Source organism: Aegilops tauschii, chromosome 4 (genome assembly GCF_002575655.3).
Source record: "Aegilops tauschii subsp. strangulata cultivar AL8/78 chromosome 4, Aet v6.0, whole genome shotgun sequence".
In the NCBI taxonomy this organism is placed as follows: domain Eukaryota; kingdom Viridiplantae; phylum Streptophyta; class Magnoliopsida; order Poales; family Poaceae; genus Aegilops; species Aegilops tauschii.
This window is the reverse complement of record NC_053038.3, coordinates 190,739,199-190,762,404: the sequence shown is the minus strand read 5'-3', so window position 1 is coordinate 190,762,404 and position 23,206 is coordinate 190,739,199. Positions and strand designations below refer to the sequence as shown.

The window sequence follows — 23,206 nt, the reverse complement described above, 5'->3', positions numbered from 1 at the left end:
GGCTCCTCGGCAGCCCCGTAATCTATCATCTGCTCGACAACAACAGGTGGGGGCGGAGGACGTGGACGGTACCGGCCCCCTCGACCGCCCCGACCACCACGATGGCCACGGTAACCTCCTCGCTGCCGATGACCCAGATCCGAAGGCCCCTCAACGAAGCCACCGGTAGGACCCAAGAACGGCCTCTCAACCGAGCCATCGCTTTGCCATGCATAGCCACGCCCGCCACCCGTGGACGAAGAACCACGGTGCCGGCCAGGCCCGTAGGCATCGTAGCCGTCATCCCCCCACTGACCCCGAGGCGCAGCCACAGTACCGTTGGACTGCGACGACGGAGACGGGCGAGCAACGACGTGGGGTGGAGGAGCCGGTCTAGGCGTCGGACCCGAAGGCACGGGTGGCCTTGGTGGCGCCCCCCCCCCCCCCCCTGTCGTACACAATGCAATGTAACTAGAATAGTCTTTATCTTTTAATCACACTTTCCTAGTTATATTTCTTCTAGGATTCAATTTTTACTTTGTGATTTATCGGCTTTTTGTTAGATGATACATGCTTCTAAATACAATGCAGACCAGGCTCAAAAATCAGGATACATGCCAGCTGCAAAGCAAATATATTAAAGTTGCTCAGGTGGATCTATTTTGGTTCAAGCTGCTCAGGTGGATCTAATCAAGACAACTTATTGACAGTCTTCCATTTCAAGTGCAGCAATGTGGGGTGGCGCATGTGGAGTACGAGGTACCGAGGTAGAAGAGAAGATGGAGAAGGTGAACCTTCCGGCCTTACATTGAGTGTTGAATGTAGGGTATATGAAAATACTTGAGTTGAAGAGCATCCGGTACCCGAGATAAATGATCGAGGTGATGCATGACTTGAATAAAAAGAGTTGTGAGAACATGAAATGAGGAAATCACTGTTTCTGATTGCATCTTAATCTAAAGACAATTTTGTATGACGCTTGCATTCAAGAATTGAAGAAACTCCTGTCGAACACCTTTGATAGTTGCAATTATCATACAAACATCATTTCAAAAGTAGCAACAAATGTTTTATTCTTAGAAAAAAAACATATTTATGCCATCTAGAAACATATTTTTATTCCGTGGCAACGCATGGCATCCAACTAGTATATCCTATATCAGAATATATTAAATTCAAAATCTAAACGAAAAAGGGAACAAACACTGTTCGAACCTGTGACCTCCTTCTGGTTAAACCTCATGTGTGCGTCAGTGCGTGGGCTAACCACGGTTGCACATTGCGTGAAAATGATAAACAACATTTGTGTTGTTTGTCTTTGAGAATAGTGAAACTTTCCATAGTGAGGTAGCTTAAGATTACTTACGATATTTAGTTTGAATTGGCACTTATCCCTAGATAATAAGAGGGTGACTAGGACTGATACGAGGAGCGCGGCCTCGGGATCGACCGGCGCGCTCCTTCGCGAACAGCGCGCGGACATTGCCTTCCCCCTCTCCCTCGCCCGCCGCACCTGCATCAGGCTGCACGTGTCTCGAACTCAGGCGTCCTCGTGCGCGCCGGCCCCGGCGCGGGCACGAGGACCCAGCGGTGGCCGGGTACCACTTTCCGGACCAGAGGATGGTGGAGGTGATCGTCGTACCTGGCGAAGCGGAGCTGCCGGAGCTACACGACAGGCGCTAAGGGCCGACGACGTCGCTGGCGCTGCGTTGATGGGTGACGGGTGCTGAGGAAGAAGATCTGCCGCTGCCGGGGCCGCCTTGCTCGACCAGCGACATCCTCAATGCGATGCGGAGGGCCACCTCCTCCACGTCGATGTTCGAGCCGTCGGATTCCGAACTGAGCCATCACTGCTTCCATTGCCAGCCATCAGATCGAATGGGAGGGGATCGAAAGTGGAGTGGACGGAGAGGGGAGTGAAGTGGAGTTCAGATTGACCGGTGTCTAGGATTTTCCGGATTTAGATATTTGTAGGGCCCGGGAGGGCTAACGTGGCGGCGCCAGGGCCGCCTCATATCTACCACATATTTGAGTTGGATATTAGGGATGTCGGTTAGTCCGAACGTTTGAGGTCCGTTTGAGGCGTTAGTTTAGGTCAGATTTTCGTCACTGGTCAGTGTCCGGGAGAGGCCGGCTTAGGACGCCCCTCTTACACTACTGCACATCATCATGGTCAGGTGGTTAGCACATGCACATGCGGGCGAGCGACCAACATAACAAATGTTCGAACAACGAGGCTCCCCGTTTTCTCGTTTAGATTTTGATTTTAATTTGTACAGTCTTCAAAGGACATATAGACTGTAGTTGTGGAAGCTAAACGTGAACTATCATTGTTCTGGTGGTTCACCATGCTAAGGGGGTGGCAGCGGATCGTGTAATCTATCCATGGCAGTAGCATCTTTTTTTTATTTTAATTGACAGACTTTGTACGTGAATAAATAAAATGTAAGGGAGTTATCTGCAAAATGAACGCTTCCAGCCATTGACAGGTGGGCCTATGCCGTGCTGGCATGCTACGTGTGCAGATCGTATGTCCGAATACAAGAGAAAACACCATATTAGCGAAAAAGGCTTTCGCCCCGCTTTATATATAAAACAACAACCCACAACTGATCGAGACAACCCACAACACAACACACCACACCAACACACTCACCCAAGGCTGGAGACATAGCTGCCAAAGGCCTACAACAACAACACCCCAAACAACATGAGGTAGACACTAAAGAGCCATCGAAGCTCTTCCCGAAGAACACGTGAAGGGGTGAAGTTGAATGACGACGAACTGAGAGCTCCAAGACAGTGCCTTCAAGAAGGACACGACACTAAAGTGCCACCACCGCCCGATCCAAAGATCTAGATTTTCATCCGGAGCACGACGAAGAGAAAGGAGTAACCACAACAAAGACTTCAGGACGATAACGACGTCCGCGGGCACCGCCTCCGTCGGCCTGGCCAAGCCAGACATGGTTTTCACCCCGGCAACAAACTCCAACTTCCCCACCACAGATCGCCACAACGCCAGCCACCACGCCGCCCACACGGCCATGGTCGCTAACCGCCCGCACCTAAGCCGTAGGCTCAACCCACAAGCACCACATCTCCCACCACCCGGGCCGCCGCCTAGGAAACAAGACGCACCATAGGCCCTCCATGGCTGCAAGATATGCACCAACCGACAAGCTCCGACCGCCAAGAAGGCCGCAATGACTGAACCGACCAGACCGATCGGGGAGCCAGCAGGTCGGATAAGAGGTGAAGCAGGAGCGGACCAAGTCGACGTCCAGCACCCCTGCCGGTGACGGGCGGCCCAACCGCATCGGCGCCACCCATCACTCCCGTCACCTCTCCAACGTCACCCCCTGCAACGCCCAACCTTGGTTCCCGGACTGCATCGGCATCTGATAGGAACCATACACTCGCCCAACGACGCGAGGCGCCGGAAAGACCACATCTTGCCGCCGCTAGAGGACCCAAGGGTATCCACACGAGCAGCTCGCCAACGGCCAGACGTCGTAGCCTGTCCTGCCGCCGCCGCGAACCGCCTCACACCACCACCGTGGACCGCCACCACGCCGTCGCGGCCCACATCGATGCAGCAACCTAGAAGGTCGCTGCCATCCCCCCGAGCCACCCGTCGACGACCAAGGACAGATCCGAGTGGATCTGACCGGAGACCAGCTGAGGTGCCCAGACCCCCAGCTGCACCTGCAGCCGCCACCCCGTCAGAGGGCCAGCCGCCACCGCCCGCGCCGCCCAGGGCCGGATCTGGCCCCGCCGACCAACCGCTGTCACTAGCCTAGGCGAGCACCAGCACCTCGCAGCCCGATGCGCAGCACCCCCGCCCGCGCGCAATCACCTGCGCCGGCACGACGCCATGCCGCAACGCCCTGTGCAGCACCACGGCCAGGTTCGGGAATGCAGCAACGCGGCCCACGCCATCCCCCGCGAACGCAGCAACGAGAATGCCCGCCGCCGCTGGCGGCGACGAGTGAGCAGGAGGAGGGAGGGAGGGGTTTCGGCGGAGATGGCTGAGGTTGCCCTCCCCGTCGCACGCGAGGGCGACGAGGGAGGGGATAAGGTTTTTTTCCTTGCCCCTTGTTGATCGCTTTGGAAACACCATATTTGAACACAGGAACAAGTTATATGACCATAATTTCGTATTTTGTAAGTTTTAGTATCAAACTGAACGTCAAGCGCAAGTTGTGTAACTGCTAATGATATTACCTCATAGTCTCTCCTTCTAAACTTTGTACATCGCCCGCCAACAAAAACTATACGACGGCCGATGATGGACTCGAGCTGGAAAAGGGATGATCATAGAGGAGCAGCCACCTGCTGCCGCAACGGCGTGAGAAGCCTTGCAAGAGGTAGAGGCACATGTGCTTTTATCAACGTGCCATTTTCCATGTACTCCTGCAGGTAAGATTGATTGCGCCAGGTCATAAAAATCTCAAAGTTTGCGTCATCCTTTTTTGTAGTTTATGAAATTTACATGTTGGATTTGGATTGACTTCATAGCGGGGTACTCCGTATTTAAAAAAATGAGTTGCTGTTTTGCTTCCAATGAGCAAACAGGACACTCACCGTTTTCTCAACCATTCCAACCTTATGTATGTCATTTAGCAGATCTCCTTTGTCATACGGAACAAAAGCTTCTATGGGCACCATTGAGTCCTGCACAAGACGCATACATAGGCATGATTCACCTCAGATAAATTAAAGACGCACCACATGCCTCAAAAGTCCAGAACCGAAACAGCTCATACTTTCAACTTTGCTTGGATTGCATTGCAGAACTCTTCCAAACCATCACCATTCATGGCGGATATGCAGATTATCCCTTGTTTCTCGGCTTCCTCCTTCACTCTCAATGGGTTATTGGCATTGTCAATCTGCATGCCATACAACTTACTTCGGTCAATTCAGAAACATATTAATTAAGAGCAATTCAAAATACTATTTATCCAGATCTTAGGCATTTACTAATTTAATTAACAATGTCTTGGTGCACCAAAATAAAATTTTATAGAGAAGTTAAAATTAGAGCAAACACAAGCTGTAAGCTTAAAATTTGACATTTACTAACACTTGAGATTAGCTTAAAGCGATTAAATTGTTGTCAGTACTAGGTCACTTCTAACAACGAACCTTATTCCACACAACCAACTTCGGAACCGAGTCTATATCCAGCTCTTTCAGTACTTTGTCAACAGCACCTATCTGTTGTTGAGCTAATGCATGGCTGGAACACACATGACACAAATACTATGATACCTAAATAGATGCATTAAATTGAATCATAATGACGAGAATATCTTTTGTATTTCAGTTGCACACCTGATATCTACAAGATGAACAATAATTGATGATTCTGATATCTCCTCCAGTGTTGCTCTAAATGCTGCCACCTGGACAAGCAACAATAGTTAATGCTCAGAAGATCATAAAGGGGAGGAGGGCCACAGTAAACCTTGTTCACGAAGATGATGTCTAAAAGGCGTACCAGCATAGTGGGTAGCTTCTGAATGAACCCGACAGTATCTGTTAGGAGGAACTCAGTGCCGCTCTTCATCTGCAAAGTGGTGCATGCACTGATTAAACGCCGTACCTTGCACAGACACTTAAAAGTGCCATATATCTAAGTTTCCTTAAGATGTCAGTTTCTTAGCAACATACCAACACCCTCCGTGTTGTTGGGTCTAGTGTGGCAAATAATTTATCCTCAGCGAGCACATCAGCTCCAGTTAAGCGGTTCAAGAGTGTACTTTTTCCAGCATTTGTATATCCCACCTGATTTTTTTGGAAACTTTATCTATTAATAACTAATAATTAAAAGGAACTTCCTATTAGACTCAACAAAAACTCCATGGTTATACCAGAGAAACAACAGGAATAGGCACCGACCGTCGACGGTTGCGATAAAGCTTTCTATGTTTTCGGACAGACTCCAATTCCTTCCTCAAAGTGCTTATCTACAGAAGATACTTAGGTTCGAGAATCATCAAATTCCAGAAAAAGAACAGGAGGTGCAACTAGAGTAAGTAACATAATTATATGCAAGTTTCTCAGACATTAACACGAGGAACTCATGCGTAACTAGTAAATGGCTACAAATCATCATTTCTTCTACACAACAATGGTGAAAGTGACATGTAATTGACGAATAGGCAATAGGTGGTTACAAAATGATGAAGTCACACATATTACATTGCTCGAACTACTTAATAAACAAGAAATGGAGCATCTCTGGCTATGTTCTGGTTACATATATTGAACTGTATACACACGCTGATACAATTTACATGATAGAGAAGATCTTAAGTATTAAAAAATGCGATCAGATTCCATGGCACAAAAAAAAAGGTACAGAATAAGAACATTATTCCTCTATTGAACAATTAAATGTCCTTAAAGCATTGGAGTATTTTGAACCTTGGTGGTTTCATATTTGGCAGTTCACGTATAAATTATCTAACTGTAAGAACAAGAATATTACTTGTGTTCTCAAGATGCGCTTGTCAACTTCAATTTGTTTCTCACCCATACCCTTGACTTGGCCTCCTGACTGCCGCTCAAGGTGAGTCCACAGCTTTGTCAACCTAGGAAGTTGATATTCCATTTGTGCCAAGGTGACCTAAAAAGGAAACATCAGACTTGTGCATCAATTCCAAAGCAAATGAAGATACTTTCCACTGTATAGATATCTCAATTAAGTCCGCACACTAAATGTTTATGTAGAAATTTAGTCTGATGATGGTACAGAGTTATGCACGTAACTTCAGATGTTCACAAATAGCAATATAGTTCCAAATATTATGTCATCAAAACGGTGGTGAGCTGATACAACTTCGTCTCCAAGATAGTATGCCAGAGAAATGTTTTACCTTATGGCAACCTAACAGCCCAGCATACCCACTCAGCATTCATAAATGTAAAGGGAGCAAGGGGCAAACACTACTACGCCAGTAGTGTATTGAAAAGATCATTTTCCATGTTATCCAAATATTGGTGAGAAGTCGTAACCTCAGAAAATATCTTATAGGATCACTTAATGCAGCAATCACAGAATACCTTAAAGGACCGCTTAACACCTATCTGTTATGTTTACCTGCAGAGCAGCTTCATGCGTCGCTGCCCTTTGATTAAAAATGTCCAGAATAAGAGCAGTCCGGTCACAGACTCGAACACCTCCACCAAAGGACTTCTCCAAGTTACGCAGCTGTCTGTTTAAAATTGAGCAAATAATCAAGGAATAAACTCTCAGGACAAGATTGTTGGAGTGTATATGCGGATTGCCTAGCCCTTTCCATCAGTTCGGACTTTTGATTACGTTGGCTAGTGCATGAAGCTTAACATGGTATCAGAGCCTAAGGTCTTGAATTCAAGTCTGAGATTTCACAATATGTCCAAAAATTGTTGTTGCCCCCTCTATCTCCATGTATAGGCCTCTTGAGTCGTACCACTTAGTCTATTCACGAGTTGACTTCTCGCGTCACACGTGAGAGGGGGTGTTGAAGTGTATATGCGGATTGCCTGGCCCTTTCCATCAGTTCGGACGTTTGGTTGCGTTGGCTAGTGGATGAAGCTTAACAAAGATAAGATTTCTCTTTTTTTCTTTGTGTTTAACCTTGGAGCGCAGAAGTGAAGATAAACAGAGGCACTCTAAGGGTATGTTTGGTTCATGCCATAACAATGCCCTACCAAAATTGGCCAACAATTTGCTAATTCCTTGACCGTTTATTGGCCCAAAAGTTGTCAAGATTTGTGAAAAGAGTGAAAAAAGTTGGCGAGATTCCATAGGCAACCAAGATCTTGGCAACCAACCAAGCAAGAGTCAAAGTAACATACCCTACCATAATTTTGGTGGGATAAAATTGGACAGCAACCAAACATACCGTAAATTGCAAACCGAACAAAACATAGAGTGGTATTCCCTTTATTTGGAAATGCAGGGTAGAGTTTGACCGTGCAAAGTTTGACCTTATAATTCTTGTACAACATTTTTAAATTGTTACAACATTCAGTCATACTTTTGAATACAAGTCCAATGATATCAATTGCGTGTAACAAACCCACATATTACTGGATCATAATTGTTAGTCAAAGTTTGATCTTGAATAGTCAAAGTACACATCACATTTCCAAACGGAGAGAGTAATAGTTTTCTCATTTCAACAGAAAACAGTTCTTTGATTGCAATAGCTTCAGTAGATAAAATAAACATGTTAGAGTCTGATGTGAGCTTACCCAGCAGACAACTCATCATCGAAAATTATAGTCTCAATATCAAGGGCCTGAACTGCACTCCTAATTTCAGCAACCTTCCCTGAACCAATATAAGTCCTTGGATTTGGACTTGAAAGCCTGATGAAAAGCAGAAAACATGAAACCTAACTGAGAAAAAAAGATATGTACAACGTGACAAGCATCTCCAGCAATGGTCCCTACAGGCTAGATGGGGGCAAAATCTTTTTCCCGATTGGATTTAATTAACCTGACACATGGACTGGATGCTAGGGGGGGGGGGGGGGGGGGGCTATTTCGGTGTTTGAATAGTTAATTTTTTTCCTCCAGCCTCAAAAACTGATTTGGGGGCCTGACTAGGGGCATTGCTGGAGATACTCTTAGGATTAATGCACCCAAAAAGTAGATCTAGATTGTTCATTTGGCAAATGAGCTTACTGGATTTGACAGCAGATTAAAGTTTGTTGTATGTGGTATGGTTTCATTTCATAAGATCAAACAATAAGATAGAAATATTCGTATTAGATTGGGGCTGGATTAAACCAATCCAGGCAAACTGTGGTCATATGACAACCAATAATTCAAGATTGCATTTCCTTTTTCTGCAGGCTGAATTGGTTCTATACATATTTTGTACCACGTGACATGACAGCCTTGAGCTTGTCTCTCACGTATAGAATCAGGAGTAGTTAGAGATATATTTCATTTATCTTTCTATCTCTCTATCCCTCCATGTATTCCTCCTCACAGTTCAACAACCGTAGCCCTCTGTAATTCTACGAGAACCAAAGTCACAATCTATCAATAAATACTACGCGAGCACCCATGTATGGGTGTTGAGACGCTTCCACCAAATCCAACATGGTATCAGAGCCTTCCTCTCCCATCACATCGCCAACAGGGGCCCTCCAAGGGTTACTGTGGTGGCGGTGGCCGCCCCAAGTCCAGTGGCGGGGGCTCCAGCAGCGGAGGCAGCAACTACGGCAGCGGGAACAGCAGCTACAACAACAAGAATGGCGGCAGCAGCTACAACAGTAGCGGCACCGGCAGCCACTACAACAACAACCATGGCGGCGGTGGTGGAGGCCACTACAACAACAGCAACAATCGATGCCCCTACTACAACAACAGCAGGAAGCGTCAAGGCGGCAGCGGCAACGTTTTTCAAGGGTATGATGAGTATGAGGGCAAATGTCAAATTTGTAAAAAAAAACAAAAAAAAAACTAACCATATTGCCAAGGATTGCAATTGGCGCTATGAGGATAACTCACAGAAGAAAAAGGTTGCTGCGGCAGTAGATGGCTCATACGGTGTGGATACCAATTGGTATGCCGACTCCGGGGCTACGGATCACATCATCAACGAACTCGAGAAGATCACCATGCATGAGAGGTACCATGGTCATGAGCAAGTCCACAATGCAAACGGGGCAGGTATGCAAATAAGTCATGTTGGCAAGTCAATTATTAAAACCCCATATCGTGACATCCATCTCAACAAAATCTTATATTGTCCAACCACTGAAAAAAAAATCTACTCTCTGTTCATCGTATTGCTCTTGATAGTCATGTCTTTCTTGAATTCCACCCATTCTTTTTTATCAAGGATCAGGCCACGAAGAGAATTCTCTACCGAGGTAGATGCGTGGATGGATTTTACCCGTTGATTCCTCAAGTTAGCAGATTCAATAAACAAGTTTGTAGTGCCATTAAAATCTCATTAGAAAGATGGCATGATAGATTAGGCCACCCCTCCTTTCCAGTTGTTCAGCAAGTACTTAGCAAAAATAAACTCCCAGTTGTTTGTGAGCACAATCCAGAAACTATTTGTGATTCTTGTCAGCGAGCTAAAAGTCATCAATTGCCGTATCCAATTTCCACCAGTGTTTCTGTCAAACCTTTACAGCTCACTTTTTCTGATGTTTGGGGTCCAACCCCCTCCTCTGTTGGTAGACATACATACTATGTTAGTTTCATTGATGACTTTAGCAAATATACCTGGATTTATCTCCTTAAGAAACGTTCTGATGTGTTCCAATTATTCCATAATTTTCAAGCTCTTGTTGAGAGAAAGTTTGATGCTAAGATAATTGTTGTCCAATCTGATTGGGGTGGTGAATATGAGAAGTTAAATTCTTTTTTCAGAAATTAGGGATTTCTCATCATGTGTCATGCCCACATGCTCATCAGCAGAATGGATCTGCAGAGAGAAAACATAGATACATTGTTGAAGTGGGTTTAGCTCTTCTTGCAGCTGCCTCTATGCCACTAAAATTCTTGGATGAAGCTTTTCTTACTGTTGTTCATCTTATCAATATCTTGCCTAGTCGTGTCATTAAAAATGAAACTCCTACACAACGACTTTTGCATGTCAAACTAGATTACACTCCCCTTCGTGTCTTTGGGTGTGCCTGTTGGCCTAACCTTCGCCCCTACAATAATCGCAAACTCATGTTCTGTTCTAAACAGCGTGTTTTTATTGGCTATAGTGCACAACACAAAGGAGTCAAATGTCTTGATGTATCTACTGGCCGTGTCAACATCTCTCATGACGTTGTCTTTGTCTCTTTGATGAAACAAAAATCCCTTTCGAACAACTTCATCCTAATGTCAGCGCTCTCCTTCGCAAAGAAATTCTTCTCCTTTCGTCACATCTTTCTGGCATTGATAATGGGGATGAAAATAATTGTTCTAACCCATCATTGACTAACCCTGCCCCCCAGCTTGGTGGTTCAGTTTTTTCTGGTGCAGAAATTGGTGAAAATTCGCTGGCAAATGAAGCGGTACGGCGTCATTTTATGTGCCCGCCTCCTGGCACAGAAATCTTCCGTCACATCTTTCTGGCATTGATAATGGGGTTGAAAATAATTGTTCTAACCCATCATTGACTAACCCTGCCCCCCAGCTTGGTGATTCAGCTTTTTCTGGTGCAGAAATTGGTGAAAATTCGCTGGCAAATGAAGCAGTACGACGTCTTTATGTGCCTACCTCCTGGCACAGAAATCTTGGGCGAATCCGCGTCGGGATTGACCCCTGAGCCGTCTGCCATGCAATCCTCCCGGGGTCCACCCTGCAGGGGCAAATTTGACAAATTTGACCTATGGACGAAATCAAATCACAGAATGAACTGCCCGTGAAACGATTTCACGCGGCTGACCTTTTTGTGTGACGCCCGACACGAAGGCGCCACACTACACTATGCAACGCCTCACAGATAGGCGCTACACGCCTGGCCAGCGTTGCACCCCAGACTGCCTAAAAATTGCTAAGTCATTGTGCAGAGCCTAAGAGCTAGGCGCTGCACTGTATAGTGTGGCGCCTAGCTCTCAGGCGCTGCACTAGTGGTTGCACTACAAAATAGTGCAACGCCTAGAAGCTAGGCGCTACACTGTATAGTGTGGCGCCTAGCTCTCAGGCGCTGCACACTGACTTAGTAATTTTCGGATCACACGGGTGCGACGCTGGCCAGGCGTGTAGCGCCTATCTGTGAGGCGTTGCACAGTGTAGTGTGGCGCCTTCGTGTCGGGCGTCACACAAAAAGGTCAGCCGCGTGAAATAGTTTCACGGGCAGTTCATTCTGTGATTTGATTTCGTCCATAGGTCAAATTTGTCAATTTTGCCCCCTGCAGACGCCAGGCGTGCCAGGCGAGGGCGATCCGCCCGCGTCGGACTCCACGCACAAGATGCCACACGCCGCTCGCCAATCTGGGTTTCCCACGAGGCACGTGGGGCCGGACCGTCTCCGCTTGTCTGCGCCTGGTTCGGCCCCTGCATCCACCCCGCCGACCGCGCGGTACGCACCGGTTCCCCACGTCTACGTCAGGCAGCCCCGCATGCAGCTGCCAACGCGCCAACCGGGCCCGGCTCGGGCATGGGATCTGATCCGGCCCGCGCGCTCGGATCTTCTGTTGCCTCGCCTTTGTCTTCATCAGCAACCTCTGCCGCAGAGGATCCGGCTTCGGGATCCACACCTGTCCGGCTGTCTCCTAGTGCGGCGGAATCTGCTATAGCCATGCAGTCCGGATCTTCTGCGCCCGAAGCCACTGCTGAAATTTCTCCACCGCGCACACGTCTCCAACGGGGGGTAATTACTCGTCTCAATTACAAAACTAAATATGGCTTGGCATGTTCACCACCCAAAACATTGAGTGAAGCACTTGGTGATACCCGATGGAAAAAGGCAATGGAGGAGGATTACTTGGCATTGCAAAAAAAAATAAAACGTGTCATTTGGTTCCTCGGCATGAAGGTAAAAATTTGATTGATTGCAAATGGGTCTATAGGATGAAAAGAAAATCTGATGGCACTAGTGATGGTTATAAGGCAAGATTAGTAGCAAAAGGATTTAAGCAGAGATGTGGCATTGACTATGAGAACACTTTTAGTCCAGTTGTAAAAGTTGCATCGTCTTGTGTTATCCATTGCTGTTTCCAGGGGATGGAGTCTCGGACAACTAGAAAGGCATAACGCGTTCCTTTATGGTGTTCTTGTAACATCCCAAATTTTCAATTTGGTATGTTATACATAGATCATCATTGCATATCATGTTTCATTGCATTTTGACAAATCCTCGATAAATCCTAAGCAACTCAAGGACCCTCGGAGAGAGTTGGGGATTTTTCTCGAATTTTCATATCTGATTTTCATCAAATAATAAGACGAGGATTTTGGTTTTAATTATTTTCTCTCCGGAAAAATATTTCATTTTAAAAATAAACGAGAGGAGAAAATATGACTTCTCCAAAACAATTGAAATACTGGAGGAAAAGTGTTAAAATCATTTATTGGAATTTATTCGGATTTTTATTTGCAATTTTATTGCATTAAAAATATTGCATGTTTTCAAAAAAATTATTTTGTGTTAAAAAAATGTTCACCCTATTCTAGATTTTCTAACTAGACGGGGAAAATTTGTTTTACTTTTTTGGACATTTATTTATTTTTCTACGAATTATTTTCCGCGGAACGTATTTTTTTTTTAAAAAAAAAAACAACTGCGCGCGCCCGCTAGGCCGAGCCCAGCCGAGCCGCAGGCCGGCCCGCCGCGTCGTCCTCCTCGCGCACGCAGCGCCGCCGCCGCTCGGAGTCCGAGCTCCGCACGCCCCCGCCGGCACCCCCTTCCCCAAGCCACCTCCGCCCCCCCCCCCCCATATAAATACCCCGCACCCCCCCTCCTCTCACCTCACCCCGCCGCCGCCGCATCGCACCCGCCGCCGCCCGCACCGGAGCCCCGCCCCTCGCCCCGAGCCGCCGGAGCCCCGCCGGAGCACGCCCCCGACGAGGTAGCCGCACCTCGCCTCGTTGCCGGTTTTCTTTTAAAAAAAAATCGTTCGTTTAAAAAAAAACCCTAGATCGTTTTTTTTCGGTTTTGTTATTTTGCGAGCGTTCACCGAACCGTTCGTTTTAACGAACGCGTTCGTCGGTTTTTCTCTGTTAACGAACGTCCGTTCTTTAACCGTTCGTCCGTTTTCTTTTTCGACGGATTTTTCTGCGATTATCTCAGATTCGATTTCTGATCGAATCTTCATTTCTGTTTAACTTCTCGCTCGTTTATCGGAATCAGGCGATTCAAGCGCCTAGAGTTTCGTCTCGAAATTCTCTTTCCGTTTAACCTACTCAAACAAGTTTTTGCTACTGTAAAATTTGACCTAGATCCAGATTAGTAAACGAAGCTTGTTTCTTTCGCAGTTTGACTTTCGTTGCTTCGTTCGAGTTGATTCTTTTTGTAAACCGGAGTTCTTAAGTTGAACCTTCTGGTTGGATCTTTTATTCGAGTTTTACCTGTGCATTAGTTGAGTACTGATTGTCTGCTTGTTTGTTTGCGATAGAGTACCCGGAGTGTGCCGCTTGTTACTTCGAATCGCTAGGTTTTGCGGATCATCAGCAAGGCAAGTAACACTTTGATCATACCTTTCCATACACAGTTTTTATTGCATTAGATCTATTCCTCAAACGTTGCATGATTAGGATCTAATTAAACTGTGGGTTTTGGGAAGTAGTTGAGGTAGTACCTATTACCTGTTTTATTATCAAACCCTTGGGAGTTACTTTTACGTTGCTATTATATTGCCATGCTATGCTCATAGACGTGGATTTGGGTTTGAGAGATATTCATGACAGATGTGAGATTGTTAATAATGGTTTACCTAAGGTGGCAACTAAAACTCACATCTGGGTGGATTGAGGCACCTGGAGAATCCAGTGTTGTCTGTTTGTATAAGGACCGCCACCCAGGCTCAAAGGGATCATAAGATTATTCATGCTAGAAACTTCCGTGTGCAGCCACAAGCTATTATGGGCTCTAGCATAGTTGAGTAGGTTACATGATCTCTTGAAGAGGTGGGCTAGCAGATGTAGGGGAAAGTAGGTGTACCGGTCCATCCAGAGTAAAGAGTGATTGTTTCTGAAGGACTGTGTCTCGGTCATCTGTTTCTCAAACACCATGCAGTGCGAGAAATAAAACGGAGGCGATCGAGTCTTGTGGGGAAAAGTGCGCAAACCTCTGCAGAGTGTACAAACTAATCATGGTTAGCCGTGTCCCCGGTTATGGACAACTTGAGTATCTAGTACCTGGATTATCATTTGAATCTCATCACCATGTTACTTTTAATTAATTTTGTGGGTTAATGATGACACTTAATTGGGATTGAGTTGGAGGTACCTTCTCAATGTTTAACAACCACCATGATAGTTAAATAAAATTTATTCCTTTGAAGTAGGGAAAAATTGGCTTTTCGCATAAAACTTAACCATAGAGCTTTCCACCAGCCATATATGCATGTAGTATAGCATTATTATTGTTCATTATTCTCTATGTGTTACATTGCCAGCATATTCTATGTGCTGACCCGTTTTCGGGCTGCAACGTTTCATGTTGCGGACTTTTCAGACGACGAGTAAGGTGCCTTAGGTCGTGGTCTTATACTCAGTGATGCCGCTGGAGTTGATGGACTCACTTATCTTCCAAGTCTTCCGCTGTTATCGTTTTAGATGGCCTTAAGCCATGTTTATCATACTTAATCTCTTCGGAGATATTCGATGTAATAAGTGTGTGATTGCTACTCTGTTATAAATCATCCATTTGTACTGTGCGTGTCAGCATTACTGATCCAGGGATGACACTGGTGCACAGCAGCACAGACCATTTAAGGTTTGGTCGCTACAGTTCTGGAAAAGGAGGTTTACATGAAACAACCTCCTGGGTTTGAAAACAAGGATGCACCCTTTCATGTCTGCAAGCTTGATAAGGCCTTGTATGGAAAGCAAGCTCCCAGAGGATAACAAAATTGCAGAAACTTGGGTTTGCTCCATCAAAGTCTGATACATCTCTGTTTATCTACAACAAGTTGCAGACATCTATCTTTGTTCTCATATATTTTGATGATATCATTGTAACTAGTTCTTCTAGTGCGGCCGTAACAACATTGCTTAAGGATTTAAGTTCTGAATTTGCTCTCAAGGCTTTAGTTGATTTGCATTTTTTCTTGGGCATTGAAGTTAAGAAAACTAAGAGTGGTATTCATTTGTCACAAGAAAAGTATGCATCTGACTTGTTAAGCAGGGTTGGCATGCAAAACTGCAAATCATCACCAATACCACTGTCCAGTTCAGAATCCTTGTCTCTTGCAGAAGGGGAACCCCTGAATCAGGAGGATGTCACCACTTACATAAGTATAGTTGGTGCACTTCTGTATGTCCGGGCAGACTTATGCCCGTAGGAGGCCCACCGGGCTGTTATGACCGGGCAGACTTATGCCCGTAGGAGGCCCACCGGGCAGATTTAGTTAGGGGCTTAGCCCACAAGTTATCTTATTTTTATTCGCATCGTGGTTATATAAACAAGTTCTAAGACTCTTTTGAGAATTAAGCAATAAGACAAATCCTATTGCCCGGCTCCCAGAGGAGCCGGAACCCTAAACCCTAGCCGCGCCTTGCGCCGCCGCCGCCGCCTCTTCTTCAGCGTGCCACGGCGCCCCGCCGCCGGCAGCCGCGCTCACGTCCCCGCCAACCTTCCTCCTTCCCGTACAACCTCCGCCCTAGACCTGGTAGGGTCCTAGCTCCTACCAATTTGGTATCAGGTAGCTCGGTTCCGATCATGTCTGCACCACCGCCCACCCCACCGCTGCCCACCCCGCCGCTGCCCATCACCATCGTGTCGCTAACCCTCTCCACCGCGCCGCTAGCCCTCCCCACGGCGCCGCTGGGCTCCACCGCCGGCGCCTCCACCGGCCAGACGCCGCCCTCCAACACGCCGCCTGCCGTCGTCTACTCCCCGGCGGAGATTACCGGGGTCCTCAACGACCTCGTCACCGCCGTCCAGGGGATACGACTATACCTGGCCAGCCCCTACGGGCCGCCGCCGCCCTGCCGCCGGCTGCCCTGCCTTGGTACTCGGCCCCCGCGGCGCTTGCAGGGCCTCTCCAGCACCAACTGCCGCTACAGCCACCGCCCGCCGCCGCCCCACAATGGTCGTAGTGGCCGGCGCCGGCCCTCGCAGCGCCACCCGCGCCACCTGGGCCCTTCCAGCAGCAGCCGCCGTTGTCGGCTCCTCCGCCACCCAGCACTGGGCCCGGGCCGACCACGCAGGGAGGCGTGCTGATCCAGCACGTCTGCTTCCCGCCGTCGCCGTCCCCAATTCCGGCCTGGCTGACCGGATCGTCACCGCCGCCCGTCTACACTTCGGTCGGGGAACCGCCGGCGCCCACTCTGCAGTACGGCGACCCATCCGGCTCCGCGGATCCCTACGCGGGCCGCGCCAACACCGACCGGGCGACCCCATCCTCGCTGCTCCGCACCTCCGAGCCAGTCGGCCACGGCGCTCCTACCCAGACGCCGCCACGGTAATTGACTTCGCCACTTATGACGGCACGATGGACCCTCTCAACCGGCTCAACCAGTGCGAGTAGTTCTTTCGCGGGCAGCGCACTCTAGCGTCGGATCGCACCTGGCTCGCCTCTTACCACCTCCGAGGCGCGGCACGGACATGGTATTACGCCCTCGAGCAAGACGAGGGCGGCATGCCCCCTTGGGAGCGCTTTCGCGAGCTCTGCCTCCTTCATTTTGGGCGACCGATCCACGGGAGCCGCCTGGCGGAGCTGGGCCGCCTTCCCTTCACCTCCACGGTGCAGGACTTCGCCGACCGGTTCCAGGCCCTGGCATGCCACGCGCCGGGCGTGACGGCGCAGCAGCAGGCCGAGCTCTTCGTCGGCGGTCTCCCGGATCACATCGGCGCTGACGTGGAGCTTCGGGGACCTAGGACCTCCAGACGGACATGTACTACGCCCGCGCCTTCGAGTGTCGCGCGTAGGCCGTGCAGCAGGCGGCCCTGGCTCGACGAGGCCAACAGCACGCCAGGCAGCCCCCAGCACCTGCGCCGGGCCGGCCGCCCCCGCCCGCTCCGGCGACTACCACCCCGGCCGCAACGCGGCCCTTCCATCGACTCTCTCAGGCCGACCAGCTCGAGCGTCGGCGCCAGGGGCTTTGCTATAACTGCGATGAGCCCTACGCGCCGGGCCATGTCTGCCCGCGCCTCTTCTACTTGGAGACGGCCGACTACGTCGAGGAGGACACACCCGCCGACAGGCTCGGCGAGTTGCCGCCCCCAGTTGCTGTAGAGGCCGCACCCGCGGCCGCCCAGGCGACGGCGCTCGTGGTCTCGCTCCATGCGCTTGCCGGCATCCGCGACGAGCGGACTATGCTCTTGCCGGTGATGATTCACGGCGAGCGCTTGGTGGCCCTCTTGGATACGGGCTCCACACATAACTTCCTGCCCGAGGCTACCATGCGCCGCTTAGCGCTTCAGCCGACAGGCGGGGAGCAACTTCGGGTCACGGTGGCCAACGGCGACCGCCTTCGGTGTCATGGGCTGGCGCGGAACGTGCCCATCACTATCGGCGACGAGCACTTCACCATCACGTGCGCGGGCATCGACTTGGGCTGCTTCGACTTCATCCTCGGCGTCAACTTCTTGCGGACCCTCGGTCCCATCCTCTGGGACTTCGACGCCCTGATGATGACTTTCTGGCGTCTCGGCCTCCGCGTCCGGTGGGAGGGCGTTGGGCGCGCCTCACCGGCGACACCGCAGCTCAGCTGGCCGCGACCACCACCGAGGCTGAGCATCCACTGTTGGATCACCTCCTGCAGCAGCACGGCGACCTCTTCGATGAGCCGCGGGGCCTTCCGCCAGCCCAGGTGTATGATCACCGCATTCATCTCCTGTCGGGCTCGGCGCCGGTGGCAGTACGGCCCTACCGATATCCTCAGCTGCATAAGGACGAGCTGGAGCGGCAGTGCGCGCTCATGCTCGCCTTGGGCATCATCCGGATCTCCACATCGCCGTTCTCCGCGCCGGTCCTCCTCGTCCGCAAGTCAGACGGCACGTGGCGTTTCTGCATCGACTGCCACGCCCTTAATGCCCTGACTCTTAAGGACAAGTTTCCTATCCCGGTGGTCGATGAGCTCCTGGATGAGCTACATGGGGCGCGCTTCTTCACCAAGCTCGATCTCCGGTCGGGCTACCACCAGGTGCGCATGCACCAGGATGATATCGCCAAGACGGCGTTTCGGACTCATCACGGCAACTTCGAGTTCTTGGTCATGCCGCTTGGCCTCTCCAATGCACCGACGACTTTTCAGGCTCTAATGAACGACGTCCTCCGCCCCTACTTGCGTCGGTTTGTGCTCGTTTTCTTTGATGATATTCTTATCTACAACGCCTCGTGGGCGGACCACCTTCAGCATGTCGCCATCGTCTTCAACGAGCTTCGAGTGCGCCATCTTCATCTTAAGCGCTCGAAGTGCTCGCTCGGGACGCCTTCAGTCGCCTACCTTGGTCACGTCATCTCGTCCGAGGGGGTGGCCATGGACGCCGACAAGGTGGCGGCAGTCGCCGCCTGGCCGATCCCGCATTCACCGCGGGCTCTTCGCGGGTTTCTGGGCCTCGCGGGGTACTACCGGAAATTTATCCAGGAATTCAGCCTCATCGCGTCACCGCTCACGCGCCTGCTACGTCGCGACGCCTTTGCCTGGGATGAGGAGGCGACCACGGCATTCGAGGCCCTTAAGGGGGCCCTCACGACGGGCCTCGTCCTTCAGATGACTGACTTCGACCGCCCGTTCGTCGTGGACTGCGACGCCTCCGGTGCGGGGTTCGGCGCTGTCCTTCATCAGGGCGATGGACCCCTCGCTTTCTTCAGCAGGCCCTTCGCCGCGGGCCATCTTAAGCTCGCGGCTTATGAGCGAGAGCTCATTGGCTTGGTGCAGGCGGTGCGTCATTGGCGGCCCTATCTGTGGGGTCGGTCTTTCCGGATTCGCGCGGACCACTACAACCTCAAGTTCTTGTTGGACCAACGGCTATCGACCGTGCCGCAGCACCAGTGGATCAGTAAGCTCTTCGGCTTCGACTTCACCGTCGAGTATCGTCCGGGCCGCCTTAACACCGTGGCCGACGCCCTGTCTCGCCGCGACGCCGACCACAACACCGCCGTCGGCGACTCCGAGGGGGCGGCGCTCTGCATCCGCTTGGGGCCCACTTTCGCCCTCTTCGCCGACAACCGTCGGGCAACCGCGGCCGCACCGGACGCGCTCCTCCTTCAGCAGCAGCTGGCTGCGGGTGAGCTGGAGGAGCCGTGGCGCCTCGACGACGGGTTGCTCCTGCATGGGAGCCGGGTCTTCGTGCCGGCGCACGACGATCTCAGTCACCAGGTGCTGCTGCTGGCCCACTCGGCGGGCCATGAGGGTGTGCAGAAAACCCTCCATCGTCTCCGCGCCGACTTCTACATTCCAAGTGATCGGTCCCTGGTCCGCGACTGGGTGCGGTCTTGTGTGATGTGCCAGCGTAGCAAAACGGAGAGACTGCGGCCGGCTGGTCTGCTCCAACCCTTGGAGGTGTCGTCTCAGGTCTGGGCTGATATTTCCATGGACTTCATCAAGGGCCTTCCCAAGGTGGGCGGCAAATCGGTCATTCTCACGGTTGTCGACCGCTTCTCCAAGTATGCTCACTTCATCGCGCTCGGCCATCCCTACACTACTGCGTCCGTGGCCCGTGCCTTCTTCGACGGTATTGTCCGCCTCCACGGGTTTCCCTCTTCGATCGTCAGCGATCGGGACCCGGTGTTCACGGGGCATGTCTAGTGCGATCTCTTCCGAATGGCGGGCGTGAAGCTCCACCTGAGCACGGCCTTCCATCCTCAGACGGACGGCCAATCCGAGGTCGTCAACAAGGTGATTGACATGTATTTGCGTTGTGTCACAGGTGATCGTCCTCGCGCTTGGGTGGATTGGCTCTCGTGGGCGGAGTACTGCTACAACACCTCCTATCACTCTGCCCTGCGCGCCAGGCCATTTGAGGTGGTTTACGGCAGACCGCCCCTGCCCATCCTGCCGGTTGATCCGGCGACAACTCGGACGGAGGCGGCCGGCGATCTTCTGCGGAGCCGTGACGAGATGCTGGCAGAGGTTCGGCAACGCCTCATTCAGGCCTAGCAGTTGGCCAAGCACTACTACGACGACCACCATCGCGAGGCGGAGTTCACGGTGGGTGATTGGGTGTGGCTGCGTCTCCTTCACCGCTCTACGCAGTCACTGGACCCACGCGCGAAGCGCAAGCTGGGCCCTCGCTACGACGGGCCCTTTGCTGTCTTGGAGCGCATCGGGAAGGTGGCTTACCGCCTTCAGCTTCCGGCCGGTGCTCGCATCCACGACGTCTTCCATGTGGGACTGCTCAAGCCCTTCTGTGGGGGAGCCACCCGCGGCCCCTCCCGCGCTTCCTCTGACCGCCGACGGGCGCCTTCTTCCGGGACCGAAGAAGGTGTTGCAGGCCCAGCTACGTCGCGGGGTGTGGTACGTGTTGATTCAGTGGGCTGGACTTCCGGAGGAGGAAGCTACTTGGGAGCAGCGCGACGAGTTCCGCCAACACTATCCAGACTTCCAGCTCGAGGACGAGCTGTTTGCGTAGGCGGGGAGAGATGTTATGACTGAGCAGACTTATGCCCGTAGGAGGCCCACCGGGCAGGTTTAGTTAGGGGCTTAGCCCACAAGTTATCTTATTTTTATTCGCATCGTGGTTATATAAACAAGTTGTAAGATTCTTTTGAGAATTAAGCAATAAGACAAATCCTATTGCCCCGCTTCCAGAGGGCCGGAACCCAAAACCCTAGCCGCGCCTTGCGCCGCCGCCGCCTCTTCTTCAGCGCGCCACGGCGCCCCGCCGCCGGCAGCCGAGCTCGCGTCCCCGCCAACCTTCCTCCTTCCCGTACAACCTCCGGCCTAGACCTGGTAGGGTCCTAGCTCCTATCACGGGCATCCATGTATGGGTGTTGAGTCGCTTCCACCAAATCCAACACTATAGAGTTGTGGAAGTTAGATATATGAGCATGCTGGATGAAATCGAGCACCTCAGCGCTTGCTGGATGAAATTGAGCATCTCGGCAATTGCTGAAAGAATCCATTGCTACAGTTGTGTCTGATAATATGATTGTACGACCTGCTTACCAGGTTTGGAACTCCTTTTAGTACGTATAACTATACTAATCATTCATCAATTTTATGTTTGCACATGAATCGTCAGCAATGGGCTCGGACTTGTCACGCCAAATATTCTCCGCATGTCCTCAAACACGATGTAGACAAGACAAAGGATGGTTTCTGGTTCCTACATTTGGGTGGCAAACGGAATATTTTTTAGAAAGAAGAAAAAAAAAGGCCTTTTGCGGAGTAAATATAGCTACGTTGTGAATCGGTTACTCCGATATAGCAGGGTCCACCTCAACAACTGAATGAGAATCAGTTAGGAAATGAGGGGGTCAGGAGCTTACTTTTGATAGGTCGATCCGAGAACCATGAGCCCAGCAGTATCAGCTAACTGCTCGAGCTCCTTGAGCGATTCCTCTATGCTGAAGTTATCACTTGCGGCCTTCTTGCACTCGACTCCAACTAGGTAGGTCTTCTCTTGAAATATCTGCAGCAAGCTTCCAGTTTCATTCCTTGGACCACACCATAGATTCAAATAACAAATAGAGTTACTTTCTGGAATGTAAGAAAACAGGGCCATCTCCGGTGAATTCGGTAGCTGCATCTAATTGTCTCATCCTCAGTTCCTCACAAGCATCAGCGATTCTTATTTGTGCGGGAGCAATTCATGATCCTAGAGCAGCTAAGCAATACGAAGCCGTCTACCTCTTTGCCGTTGATGAGCTTGAACCGGGTGCGCTCCGCCGCGGCATCCTCTTCCTCCTGCTGCTGTCGTCGCCTGCTCTTCGGCTGCTCATGGGCCTCCGACGGGCCCACAATATTAGCCACCCCATCTCTTCCCTCTCGTTCACCGCCGTCTTCTATCTCACCGACACCACTCTCATCCTCGACCTCGGTCTCCGCTGGTGCGGGGGTTAGTGCCTCTAGCAGCCGCTCGTCGAGGGCCCGGACCACCCCGCCGCGGCGGTGGCGTGGCTGGGACCAGCGGTAGGAGGCGTGACTCTGACAGCGTGGGCTCGAGGCAGCGGTGGAGGTCGAAGGGAGGGGGAGGGAGGCGGCGGTGAAGAACAAGGAGAAGCAAGCGGCTCTCATGGCGTGACGTGACGAGACGACGCTTCTCTCTAGCTCGTTCCAACGGCCCAGTGGATTGGGTGAGGAAGCTGCGTCCGGTGATGACCTGGACAGTTCTCGGCCATTGGATTGGAGGCCGCGGGGACGGTGTACCGTCAAGTTTGACCAAGTCTTGGAAATGTGGGAAAAATCATCATTCACTAAAGCTAGGTTGTGTTCCTCTGGTTTTCTTGGCCACAGGTTGTATCAAAGTTTTAGGCAAAATTGTTTGCCATGCTTGGTTTTCGGATGGGGGCAGAGCGGATGACTGTTGAGGGGTGATTTTGGGTTCTCCCGGACGAGTTCGAGGACAAAGGCGTTCCCGACGGTTCCCTACGACTACCACGCCGCGGGATACTCGGTAGAGGAGGTTGGTGCAATCCTACACATCTCGGCTTTC

General features: G+C 50.8%; 1 protein-coding gene across 3 annotated transcripts in view; it reads right to left on the bottom strand.

Moving 5' to 3' along the window:
- LOC109775303 (uncharacterized) overlaps positions 1 to 22,901 on the bottom strand; it is a 33,554-nt gene extending 10,653 nt beyond the window's left edge. Inside the window, exons 1-13 of one of the 3 annotated variants that reach the window (XR_005754027.3) lie at positions 22,402 to 22,901; positions 22,041 to 22,183; positions 8,230 to 8,346; positions 7,091 to 7,205; positions 6,479 to 6,616; positions 5,859 to 5,954; positions 5,659 to 5,772; positions 5,486 to 5,554; positions 5,320 to 5,390; positions 5,131 to 5,224; positions 4,749 to 4,874; positions 4,567 to 4,656; positions 4,207 to 4,395 (exon numbers count right to left, since the gene is read on the bottom strand). Coding sequence is in view for 2 of the 3 variants with exons in the window: in XM_020334051.4 (XP_020189640.1) it covers positions 4,297 to 4,395; positions 4,567 to 4,656; positions 4,749 to 4,874; positions 5,131 to 5,224; positions 5,320 to 5,390; positions 5,486 to 5,554; positions 5,659 to 5,772; positions 5,859 to 5,954; positions 6,479 to 6,616; positions 7,091 to 7,205; positions 8,230 to 8,346; positions 22,041 to 22,183; positions 22,402 to 22,788 (1,659 nt within the window). In the remaining variant the exon portion in view is untranslated. Of the gene's footprint in view, positions 1 to 4,103; positions 4,396 to 4,566; positions 4,657 to 4,748; positions 4,875 to 5,130; positions 5,225 to 5,319; positions 5,391 to 5,485; positions 5,555 to 5,658; positions 5,773 to 5,858; positions 5,955 to 6,478; positions 6,617 to 7,090; positions 7,206 to 8,229; positions 8,347 to 22,040; positions 22,184 to 22,401 lie in introns of those variants that run through there. The other 2 variants (XM_020334051.4, XM_020334052.4) reach the window with 2 other exon arrangements.
- Positions 22,902 to 23,206: the final 305 nt, after the last annotated feature.